The 12878-nt window shown below is 33.4% G+C and overlaps 2 protein-coding genes and 1 long non-coding RNA gene across 3 annotated transcripts; 2 read left to right on the forward strand and 1 right to left on the reverse strand.

Moving 5' to 3' along the window:
• Positions 1-45: 45 nt before the first annotated feature.
• On the forward strand, positions 46-10416 carry LOC123672588 (zinc transporter ZIP1-like). The gene is made up of 4 exons (XM_045606747.1): positions 46-883; positions 5052-5258; positions 8057-8219; positions 10293-10416. The coding sequence occupies exons 1-4, from the start codon at positions 245-247 to the stop codon at positions 10301-10303; spliced, it is 1020 nt and encodes a 339-aa protein (XP_045462703.1). The 5' UTR covers positions 46-244; the 3' UTR covers positions 10304-10416.
• Positions 10417-10627: 211 nt separating this feature from the next.
• On the reverse strand, positions 10628-11773 carry LOC123672587 (transcription initiation protein SPT3 homolog). Its single transcript, XM_045606746.1, has one exon. It carries the CDS (start codon positions 11653-11655, stop codon positions 10762-10764), a length of 894 nt encoding a protein of 297 aa, XP_045462702.1. The 5' UTR covers positions 11656-11773; the 3' UTR covers positions 10628-10761.
• A 398-nt stretch (positions 11774-12171) lies between these two features.
• LOC123673117 lies at positions 12172-12522 on the forward strand. The gene is made up of 2 exons (XR_006746432.1): positions 12172-12227; positions 12293-12522. It is a non-coding gene; the product is annotated as an uncharacterized LOC123673117 (long non-coding RNA).
• Positions 12523-12878: the final 356 nt, after the last annotated feature.

Here is a 12878-nt window from a genome sequence, read left to right on the forward strand (position 1 = left end):
TGACGTCATGCGCGAATACTAACAAAAATAGGTTATGTTTGTAGTACATAACAAAACAACACAATCAGTTCGTTCTTAAAATCCACAGAATCATGATCGTCTTAGACTGGAAGAGAGCGATCTTAATTATCAAAAGATAACGCATTTTCTCAGATAAGATTATTGAAGTCTGTTCTCAATTGTGTTCTTCTGAAATATGTGAAATAGGTAAAGGTGAATTGCGGTTGAGTGAATAATTGAAAAAATGAAATTGATTGAATCGAAGATCTTAGCTTCGGTTATTCTCGGCGTCGGTAGCATAATATTCGGCTTTTTGCCCCTTTGTTTGACAAATAACCGAAATCAAAGATCATTGTTTTTATCTTGTTTGTTATGCTACGGGGGAGGTGTTTTATTGTCGACGTCTCTGACGCATATGCTGCCGGAAAATAGGAAAAAACTAAAAGAATATGAACAATTCGCAGAAATTATTTTCTGTATGGGATTCTTCCTGCTTTATATTGTTGACGAAATTGTTCATTTTATATACGGGGGGGCACACAGCCATTCTATTTTGAGTAAGCGTAGTTCCGCTAAAGAAAACACGAGATCTCCAAATTCCGTTCGTTATGGTGCGACTGAAAGAACTCCACTGAAGCCACAGCCTCCTTACAATCCCTCTTTCAGCAGAGGAAATGCCGCTGATTTTTTATTTAATGAAGAGGAATGCTCGCACTCTGCTGATCACAATCATGAAGATTCCCCATCGCAGTTATGTCACGTCGGACATCAAGAACCATGCGAATCTTCTGCTCCAGCTATTAATTTTGGATTGGTGATTGCGCTGACCCTACATTCCTTTCTGGAAGGACTAGTTGTTGGATTAGAAGGTACTACAACAAAAGTAAGTTCAATTACTTCTTTCCATAACTTACTAACAATTAGGAATGGGCAAGGGACAAAAAACTATCGATATAAAGGGTGTTTTTTTTAGAGCTATAGAACTTTAAATTGCAATAAAACAACGATGGATTATTCGATTGACATGAATTTTATTTATCCGCAAGATAATCTTGTGGCATTACATTTTAAATATGATTTCTGGCATATGACCGCCACGGCTGGCTCGGATGTAGTCCAATCTGGACGTCCAATTTTCGATGACTTTTCCAACATTTGTGGCCGTATATCGGCAATAACACGGCGAATGTTGTCTTCCAAATGGTCAAAGGTTTGTGGCTTATCCGCATAGACCAATGACTTTACATAGCCCCACAGAAAGTAGTCTAGCGGTGTTAAATCACAAGATCTTGGAGGCCAATTCACAGGTCCAAAACGTGAAATTAGGCGGTCACCAAACGTGTCTTCAATAAATCGATTGTGGCACGAGCTGTGTGGCATGTTGCGCCGTCTTGTTGGAACCACAGTTCTTGGACATCATGGTTGTTCAATTCAGGAATGAAAAAGTTAGTAATCATGGCTCTATACCGATCACCATTGACTGTAACGTTCTGGCCATCATCGTTTTTGAAGAAGTACGGACCAATGATTCCACCAGCCCATAAAGCGTACCAAACAGTCAGTTTTTCTGGATGTAACGGTGTTTCGACATACATTTGAGGATTAGCTTCACTCCAAATGCGGCAGTTTTGTTTGTTGACGTAGCCATTCAACTAGAAGTGCGCTTCATCGCTAAACAAAATAAAATGGACGTAGTGCGCGATACGTATTCTGCACAGAACCATTATTTTCGAAATAAAATTGCACTATTTGCAAGCGTTGTTCAGGCGTGAATCTATTCATAATGAATTGCCAAACCAAACTGAGAATAAATCACTTGACAGCTGTTAAATCGGTCGCCATCTCGAACAGTAATGCCAACTTAAAGTTATATAACTCGAAAAAAACACCCTAAATATTGTATCGATATTTTCTGACACGATCGAAATCTATCGAAATATGTAAGAGTAAAAATATCGATATATTGCTGTAATATTTTGGTGTGGGAAAATTCTGTTGAATTCAATAAAGTTTTTCTATCATAGAGGAGAATAATAAGATTCAGATGACGAGATTCAGTTGAAAACGACATATTTAGTAGTTTGCTCCCATTTTTATTGAGTATTTTATTTCAGTTTTGCAATTCTACATATCGATATTTATTTTAGAGCATTAAATTCAATATTTTTTAATATTTCGCATTATGAATTCGACCACACGAAACATATTATGATCTAGTTGCGTTAGTCAAAAATTCTGATTTATCGTGTCCAGAACCAGTTGAAAACACAGAAAAATATTTGAAAGCGGCCGTTGAATAATATTCCTATTTTATTGTTCTAATTTATTTCTGGAGCTCTCAGCAATATTGAGTCATAACTTTTCATTTTCAATATTTAGAATTTAAGAAGTGATTCATATATCGAAAATATTCGATAATTATTTTATAGTCCGCTAAATCAGGTTTTTCGACTAATGGAACTACAGTAGAGTATAATATATTTCGTGAGGTCGAAATCTTAATGCGAAATATGAAAAAATATCGAATTTGATACTCTGAAATCGATAATATTGGTTGAAAATATCGACAATCGATAGTATCGGAATTAAAAATATCGACGTTATTTATCAGAAATTTTCTGAAAAAATATCGATTTTCGATATATCGATATTATTGCCCATCCCTACTAACAATTCATCAATCGTGTAGATCAGTGATTCCCAAAGTCCATGTGAACCCCCGGGGGGTCCACAGGGGACTCGAAGGGGGTCCAAGGTGTCGTAACGAACAAATGAGGGTCCATGAACATTTTTCTGGTTTCAATTGTAAAAATATGAGTTTTTGGATTCATTCAAGCTGTGCGAAAAAGGGTAGGACCATAATTTAATTCTCGGATTGTTAAAATCCAATTTTACTGTGTTATTTCAAAATATTCGACGTTTTTAAATAATACCTGGAATTTGCATAATGGGCAAAAAAGTTGTTTTTCCGTTTTTCGAATTCAATTTCATAGCCTTTGTTTATCTTGGTTTCTTCCAAGCAATTCTTCAAATAAAAGGTAGATACCTATATACAGGGTGTTATGCAATAAGTGTTCGATATTTTACAGGACGATTCCTGAGTTATTTTGATTTATAAGGTGAAAAGTTTATATGAGCAAGGCCTTCATTTTTGAGATGGAGGGTGTTAAAAATTTACTTTTATTTTGGACATTTCGAACATTTATTGTGATTATAATTTAGATTTATATCTAGTGCTCCGTTGTTTATTGTTGTTTGATCATAATATCTCGAAAACGGCTGCTTGTAGTGTAGCGACTTCTGACAAGCATACCTTACCTACGTAAAAATGATAAAGGAATCGATTTTTCTTTTAGAAAATGTTATACATACATGCACGACAAAGTTGTGATTTCCCAAAATGGGCGAAGATCTGTAGGTGACGCCCCCTACAATTAAGAGCCAATCTAAGATCAAATTTGAATTTCCCATATTAAGAAATCCCCAAATACCAATTTTCGTTCAAATATCGACCTTACTTTGAAAATTATTTACGAAAAACCTAAATAAAAGTGAATTTTCAAAACCCCCTATTTCAAAAATGAAGGCTTTAACCTAGGAATCGTTCTGTAATATATCGGACACTTATTACATAACACCCTGTAAATATTGCAGGGTCGACCGAAATCAGTAAAGCTTGAAAGGGGCCAACGAAAAAAAAGTTTGGGAACCACTGGTGTAGATTCCAGTGGCGACTCGTGGCACTCAAAACAGGTGAAACCCGAAGAAGGAATAAATTTCCACGCCACCTTGGTGCTTAGACACCTGAAAGGTTATTTCTTGACGCTTTGGACTTATACAGGGTGTTATGTAATAAGTGTCCGATATTTTACAGGACGATTCCTCAGTTATTTATGAGGTGAAAAGTTCATATAAGCATGGGTCCGCAAGGCCTTCATTTTTGTGATAGAGGGTGTTAAAAATTTACTTTCATTTTGGTTTTTCGTGAATAAATATTAAAGCAATGTCGATATTTGGACGTAAATTGGTATTTGGGGGTTTCTCAATATGGGAAATTCAAATTTATATAGATTTTTTTCATGTATTTGGAAATTTAATTCATTTTATGTCCATTCTATAACTGTAATCAAGACATGTATAGGGTGTCCCATTTAATTATAAATTAACCATCGTTTTAGAAATATAGAGGAGAGTTGGTGTTTTTTGAATGGGACAGTCTATATATGACTTGATTACAATTATACAATGGATACAAAATGGGTTGAATCTCGAAATGAATGAAAAGCATTCATACATAAGGTGTCCTATTTCAAGAAGTCGAAAAACTCAATATCTTTGAAACGGATGACTTTTCGAAAAAACGCTAACAGGATGCTTTTCGACAAATTTGGGGCTAAAAAACTGCGTTAAAAAATATAGAGTCAGCATAACGTTCTATCATAGCGATATGTGCGTTTAGGAAGCCCAAATTTCTGGAATTACATTTTATTACATAGGCGTAGCTAAGGGGGGTCAGGGGGTTCAACAATCGTTTTATATTTAAATAAATAATGTGTAAAAAAATTTACATTTTATTGATTTTTACATGTGAAGCCCAAATTCAGTTGCTTCATACGACGAGCCGTCACTGATTGCGTGTTGATTGTATTATCAGAAACATAAAAGCTCCAATTCATCAGAATATTGAAAAAAGACTACAGAAGGTATAATAACAATTTGTAAAATTGAATACGAGCCACTAGAACTTTGAATTTAATATCGAAAAAATGACTAATATTTCTGTAATAACAGATCGGACTAAGTTGAAATTTTGTATGTGTGTGTAAAACAATCACTCGAATGCCAAATTTCAAGATGATCATTTCATCAGACCTGCTCATCTAGATAAAATAACCAGCAATGACATCGTAATATATCACATATAATAGGCGCAAATGCATGGACGAGTGCTCAAAAGCTCCTGATACCAAGTCAGTACTTTCATCGAATTCTTGAAAATTCATTGTAAATTGAAATAAGACAATATTAATAACAATAACTTGAATTTTCAGGTTTTGCTCTTGCTTGGAGCAATTTCTTCTCACAAACTAGTAGTTGGTTTTTGTTTAGGTTTAGAACTAGCCGCCAACACCACAACATGGCGACACATGATTGGAATATTGGTTTTTTCATCTGGATCTGTTGCCGGAATAATTGTTGGAGCATTCATTTCTAACATTCAGAATACTCTTTCGGATCAGTTGATGGCAGTATTACAAGTAGGTCAACAATTATTGGTTATACAGGTTGATTCAATAGTTCACGATCGTTCGATAATTCTTGTAAATTTTGGGCGATAGTCCAGTAGATATGTACAGTGCATTCCATTTTGGGTGAGACAGCCAGGTTTCTCGCTTGTTATTCAAGATAGAGCCTTGGGGTTTTCACGTTCCTGTCCTACTTTTTCGTGAAACTCAAGTTGGTCTAATCAGATTGTGCATAACTGTTTCCGTTCAAAAGATACAGGGTGATTTTGGAAATTGATACTTTTCGGACCCCTTCTTTATCTCCGAAGTTATTAGAAATAATGCTGAGGTAAAAACTACTTCTGAATCAGAATTCTGCGTAGAATCCAGTGGCGTACTCATTTTTTTTTTCGGGGTATGGTTTAGAAGATTCAACACAAACTTATGTTTTTTTAAATGGAACGCTATGTGTATCATTACTTCGTTGAATTCGTTATTTTTTTCCCTTCAAAATGATATATGACACTATGTAGGTAGGATGTTCAGAAATGTTGAAAAAACACTAAAACATCAAATAATGATGATTTTTTGTTAATGGGCAATGGATTTCCCATAGAAAAGAAGAATCAATAATAATAACAATAATTTATAGCGATGACAGCTAGATCAGATTGGTTTTTTCCCTCCAATGCCTACTTGATAAAACAATGCTCCCAAAGTCCCAAATGCATAGTAGCCATAATAACAACAAGGATGTTTGTGTCATCAATGACCTACTATTTTTAAAAATCGAAAGTAAAAATCCTCTTATTGAAACATAGAAAATTCATGACCCATTCACAAAAAAATAATCATTATTTGACGTTTTAGTGTTTTTTTAACATTTCTGAACATCCTACCTACATAGTATCATACATCATTTTGAAGGGAAAAAAATAACGAATTCAACGAAGTAATGATATATAGGGTGTTCCATTAAAAAAAATATAGGTTTGTGTTGAATCTTCAAAACCATACCCCGAAAAAAAAATTGAGTACGCCACTGGATTCTACGCAGAATTCTGATTCAGACGTAGTTTTCAGCTCAGCATTATTTCTTACAATTTCGGAGATAAAGAAGGGGTCCGAAAAGTATCAATTTCCAAAATCACCCTGTATCTTTTGAACGGAAAAAGTTATACAGAATCTGATTAGACCAACTTGAGTTTCACGAAAAAGTAGGACAGGAACGTGAAAACCGCGAGGCTCTATCTTAAATAACAAGCGCGAAACCTGGCTGTCTCACCCAAAATGGGATGCACTGTACATTTTACCTGAAAAAAATTCCAAACTCAATGAAACTTCTAGAGGTTGTTTGAGGGTGCTGTGGGACTCTGCCAAGTTATTCAACACGAAGACCCTGTGCTAACTTGAGGAGGGCCGAAGAACCTCAAAATTTTCGGACTTTTTTCAGTTTTTTGCTCATAACTTCTAACCTAATGAGTTTTCTACCAAAACGTTCATGTTTAAAGTTGTAGAACATTAGATTCTATACAATTTAGTCAATTTAGTATTCACAAACTTTTTCGTAAATCCTATATCAATTGTGTCCAGTAGACAAAGCAAAAAAAGTGGGGTCTGCTGGAAAAATTTTCGAACTTGATGAAACTTCTACGGGTTGTTCGGGGGTGTTGTGGGATGACTCTGTGAAGTTACCCAACAGAAGGAGTCTGGGCCATCTTGAGGAGGGCCGAAGAATCACAACTTTTTGGGATTTTCGGTTTTTTGCTAATAACTTTTAATTTAATAGATTTTTGACCATAACGTTCATTTTCGAAATTGCAGATATTTAAATTCCCTATAATTTTGTTCCCATACACTTTTTCCTAAACCTGATATCAACCGAGATGCAGTCAATCAAAATAAAAGGAATTTTCCCAAAATGTCAAAAATTGACAAAAACAAAGGTTTTGACCCTCTTAATATCAATTACCAGCCGTTTTATGGTAATTATAGTAATTACTCATCAATATCGACATAATAAAACATAGGGAGTGGAGGGGGTGGTAGCTTTGACTTAGAGCCTATGTTTATTTGTAGAGTAGATAATTAATGATATCGTGGCATGTTATCACGTTACTGTAAATTCCATCAACCCATAATTATTTTGAACCTTAATAATCAGATCGACTAGGTGAAAACAATAAATAATAACCAAGAATTAATTGAAAATAATGGTTGTATATAAGCGAAAAAAGTCCGAAAATGTAAGGGGTTCTTCGGCCCTCCTCGAGTTAGCACAGGGTCCTCGTATTGGATAATTCGACAGAGTCATCCCACAACACCCCCGAACAATCTGTAGAAGTTTCATTAAGTTCGGAATTTTTCCAGCAGACCCACCTTTTTTGTATTTGTCTACTGGACTACTAGGAGAATGATTCAAATTTTGACGATTTTTTTACGGAAGCTTAAATTATTTTTGACTCTAGAGGCTGGTCCGAAAGTGGTGGAACATGATTCCATCCTGTCCTTTTTAATGAGAATGTCCAATTTTTTATCATATTTATAATCTCCATGAAATTTTGATTTCAAATAAATACCCTACTTGTAACCACCTCTGGTACTTTTTGTCTTCAGTCAGCCTAAGATGAATAGAAACCCTTGTGTGTCTACTTATACCTGTAAAACTTTCAGACAAAACGAGAGATTTTTCAAATTTATGCCTTGCCTAAAGTTTACAAGAGTTATCCACCGATTGAGCACTATTGAAGCCTTGTATATTTCATTGAGTTTAAATCAATTCTCGATTTTCCCAGAATTAATATGTAGATATTTGAAAATTTATATTTTAGGGATTGGCGGGAGGTACTCTACTTTACGTAACCCTCAGTGAAATTATTCCTAGAGAAAGGGCAAGATGGCACAAGGAACATCAAAGAAGAGCTGCTGGATTATATCAGCTCTTAAATATAGGATTAGGTTTTACAATGATGACTATTATGGCACATTATCTTGGTAATTATAATTGATATATCTATATTACTACGTTTTTGCGTGCTTGTTCTAAAATACTGTTCTCTAAATACTAGAAGTTTCATCTGTTGGTTTCAACATCTCCCTTGACACCTTGTGCAATTTAAACATACAAATGTATTATCAGATTTGGTGATACATAGTTTAAACCAATTTGTTTTTAATAATTCTATGTATTTTGTAATGAAAAGTATTATTCATAAATATTCAAATGTAAGAATGGCGCATTTAGCAAAAAATTAAAAAATGAAGCTGTTAGTGTAAGGCATTTCAAAGACAAAATTATTTTGTTTGAAGGACAATAAAATACTTATAGATTTTTTTTCATTTATCCCTTTGTAATATGAAATCTATATATAAAGTCAAATTTTCCCAATATAAATATGATTTTTTTCAAATTTCACAAAACTGCTTGTTACAAGAGCCTACATCTGATTGAAAGTTTACTTAGTCCGACCCTGATCTTTCTCCAAGTTTAGTTGTATACAATTAACCCCGCCCACTGGTCACGTTTTTTTCTAGCACGATAAAAGCTCATCGCGGCTCCTCTTTATTCTATCTCGATGGTTTTGTCTGAGACTATTCTCTCTTTTCTACGTAGGTGGCGCCATTTAATAAAATGGCCATGGCCCACGGTCATAGCCAAATTTCAGTTCCAGGGGGTTTTAATATTTAGATTATCGACTGCGGCCGCTCGACAGATATGCTTCACGCCAGCTCGCTTTTTTTTAATTTTAATAAATGGCGACATCTTCACATTTCGGAGGGGGTTTGAACCACCTAAACCACCCCCTGGCTTAGCCCGTACCATGGTCTACTCCTCTGAGGTCTACTCTATTTGATTGAAACAATCACAAAATTTCTGAAACCATTTTTCGCTCGTTTTCGTCCCTTCTCATTTTGTCACCCTATCTGTAATTTTCAAATTTTGATGAATTAAAACCTTCGTTTCAGTGATGAAGAAACTGCGCTAAAATTCAATAATTCTGTCCAGACTTAACCCGTGACACTCCAACGGAAAAACCTTGACACTTGAAATTTTTAGGATAAGTTCGGATCTCGAATTTTTGCGCGGTTGAGTACGTTAAGTAAGGCTAGGGGTTCCGTCTCAGAAGCTAGACAATGTTATGTGGTGTGAATGCTAAATCGTCGGCTAAGAGTGTAAATCTGCTATGTCCATAATGAACAATTTTACAGGAGACCAAAAAAACCGTACGAAATGTTATTTCAAACAATATAAATAAGGGGTTGTCCATTAATCACGTGACCTTTTTTAGCATTTTTTAACCCCCCCTCCCCCATTGATGATACGTAGTGAGGTTTAAGACCACCCCCCCTCCCCCTTCTCAACATCACGTGTATTTTTAGTACCTACAACGAATCTTAAAATTTTCTGAATATTATCTTAATTTAAATACAGGTATAAACTATAATCTTTCTTCTGAAATTAAGGACCATAATCTTAAAATTTTCTGAATATTATCTTAATTTAAATACAGGTATAAACTATAATCTTTCTTCTGAAATTAAGGAACATAATCTTAAAATTTTCTGAATATTATCTTAATTTAAATACAGGTATAAACTATAATCTTTCTTCTGAAATTAAGGACCATAATAAAAATGTCTACACCAGGTTGCAAGTTTTTTTTTTATTGCCATAACAATAATAATGAACGAAGAGTGTAATCATAGGAAAAACATGTATTGTACTAGTACATGAATATATTTAATGTAGTCAAGGTCACTACACGCCGCGCCGTGCCGCTTAATATTTGTTTAAAAATCGCGCGTTTGACGAAAAAATAAATACACGTGATATCTTACTACACCCCCCCCTCGTGATATTTTCGTGATGTTTATCAAAACCTTCCCCCCCCTTTCAAGCCTCACATGATTAATGGACAACCCCTAAGTGGTTTTCAGCATAAAATAGAATTTCACATAAAAGTTGGCTTGTGTTGAGGGTATATGATCAAACAGTCAAGCATGCAAAAACTCCTGATATTAGATATTCTTTTTTTTTTAATTGAAATATGCTATCTTATTTTTCAGATGCAGACTAAGAAAGTTATCTCATGCTTGGTGATACAGAGAAGACAGCTATGTGTTTTATATTATTATAATGATATAAGTCAACCTATGAAAAACAATTTAAATAAAGGAACTTGTAAATCAAGCATTTATTTTTTTTTAACTGATGATTTGTTTTTTTTTTCATGGTCTTTACTTAAGAATTCCATGTCCTATTCACAATTATATTGTTTTTTAAGGATAGAATAATAAAAATACCTATTGCAAAAATAAATTATTATAACAATTAGTACTGTTTTATGAAACAGATTCATAAAAAAAATTTCATAGCTAAATACTCAATTGAAGATACTAAATTAAAAATTAGTCTTTATTTAAATTTACAAATGATTGTGATAAAAAATTTTTCAATTGTAAAATCAATTCACAATAAATAACAAAGTATACAATATACTGATGATGGTACTGATTTAAAACAGTTAAGAATCATCTATAGAGCAAAACAAAAATGAGTTTCTGGCCGTTTTCCTCCAAAACTCAAAAATCCAGATTGGGGAGATTTTACTCTTCTCATAACTTCTTTAATTTCACTGACAGTTATTGCAGGCTGACCATTGTATACTCTACTATGGTCCAAGTTTGACGCCCCAAATTTCTGAGCATAACTAAACATAGTAGCAGAGTAATAAGAGCCAACTAAGGATTTCAATGGGTCATGACCGCTAGAAGAATCCATTCTGACTAACAATGCATAATCCACAATTTCAGCAACTGTTTGATAAGCTAAATATGCTAAGACTTCCATAGCTTCAAATCGATATATGATTTGACTATTTAAATCAGGATCAATCCACGCTTTCAACTTATCTAAGTTTCTCATAGTGATATGCTTACTACAAAAAGATGTTGTACGTGCTTTACAGAACTCTAAATATTGTTCTTCATTTAACGCTTGTGAGATTCTATCAGCTCTCAATTCTCTTTCATATTTTACTTCATCCATTTCTGTTAGATCTGTAAATTCACCAGTTTCATCAATTTTTTCTATGAATTGAATTAAATAACCTTTAGGTTTAACATCAATGTTCACATTTCCTATATTATTGTGTTGCAAACTTCTGTATACTTTGTTGTGCAAATATTTGACAAACCTTCGCATTTTGTGTTTGTTATGCCTCATTAAAAAAATTAATTCTTCTCCTTTTAAAGTTTTTCCATCAGCAGAATACTTCAATGCTTCTCGAACTATAACTCGAAGTTGTCCCAAAGTTATGTTTTCAACCAACTGAACTGTTTCTGGATTTGGACTGTAGCTATCACCAAATCCAAACATCATACGAGATATTTCATTAGTAAATGATACTTTTTGCTTCTGTTTATCCATTTATATACTGCTAAAACAAGAACTTAAAGAAACTGATATTATGATTATTAGAGAGTTATTGCAACGCACAAATAAGCGATCTTTTATTAAAGGATCCTCTATCGTGGACGTTAAAAGCATAGACCATAGAACAAGTATATATATACTTACTCTATGGCATAGACTATATTCTCTATGGTTAAAAGTGCAAGGTGCATTTAACGAGTCAGTAAAGTCAAAAGTGGCAGATCTTTAAATTTGACATATTTATATTTTGTATTCTGATAAGTGATAAGTGAAATTATTCATTTGGTAAAATTTCAAAATCGAAAATGAAAGAACAAATAGCGTTAGCAATTTTAGCTGGGACCATTATTGAGGAATTGATTTTTCATAATAGAGACAGTTGGTGTAGAAAATAATATATCAAACCAATTCAAACAATCGACTAGTTGACTTGGAAAATTTTTACTACAAGTCTCGCAATCATTATCGAAGTTTATTTTTATAACTGCAAACTTCATTGTGGAAAATCATGGATACTTCTAAGATAATTTGAATGCACATAAGTGGCTTTATAGAAATAGTTATCGGTAAGCTATTAGCTGAATTGAACATAAATTATATTGTATATTATATTACCTTAATTCGTTTTTAGTCTACCAATTCGTAATATGGGAGGAGCTGTACCAAACTACTGAAGTTTTATCGATGAAACTATTAGAGAAACTTGTTGACAAAGTATCATCACTATGTAAAATATCAGTCTACTTTATGAACTTGTTTGAATGGAAGTCAATCAAGTATATCTTTTCATGTAAAACCACCAGTATTGGAAGATTATTTTGTTTAACAGAATTACGTTATGTATTTTTGTACCTTTTCCTACAATAATTTTGAAAAAAGTGTACTTAACGTATAATTTTATAACATTACTGATAATTAATTAGGTTCTGCATTGTGATTTACTTTTTTTATGCTATGTTGATCCAATATATAAAAAAGTACTTAGGTAACAAGTTTATTATTTTTCTTTCAAAACAATCTCATGGTGTGTCCATATTACAGAATAAATTACTTATATTCAATATAAAAAAATAATATTCAGTATGCAGTAGCATTCTGTAACAATACTACATTATACATATAGGTAAATTCTTATTTCTAATAAAATTCAGGATTTATCAGTATTATTTTTAATTCTTTTAGTAGGATCAAATTAAATATGATGTTTTGTCACAGAT

The sequence above is a fragment of the Harmonia axyridis genome, chromosome 2 (genome assembly GCF_914767665.1).
Source record: "Harmonia axyridis chromosome 2, icHarAxyr1.1, whole genome shotgun sequence".
In the NCBI taxonomy this organism is placed as follows: domain Eukaryota; kingdom Metazoa; phylum Arthropoda; class Insecta; order Coleoptera; family Coccinellidae; genus Harmonia; species Harmonia axyridis.

What these genes read in the sequence shown, in the direction of transcription:
- LOC123672588 (XM_045606747.1), top strand. Translation starts at nt 245, where the DNA reads ATGAAATTGATTGAATCGAAGATCTTAGCTTCGGTTATTCTCGGCGTC. An exon ending in TAGAAGGTACTACAACAAAA is followed by an intron (nt 884 to 5,051) that starts GTAAGTTCAATT and finishes TTGAATTTTCAG; the next exon opens with GTTTTGCTCTTGCTTGGAGC. An exon ending in AGTTGATGGCAGTATTACAA is followed by an intron (nt 5,259 to 8,056) that starts GTAGGTCAACAA and finishes TTTATATTTTAG; the next exon opens with GGATTGGCGGGAGGTACTCT.
- LOC123672587 (XM_045606746.1), bottom strand. Translation starts at nt 11,655, where the DNA reads ATGGATAAACAGAAGCAAAAAGTATCATTTACTAATGAAATATCTCGT.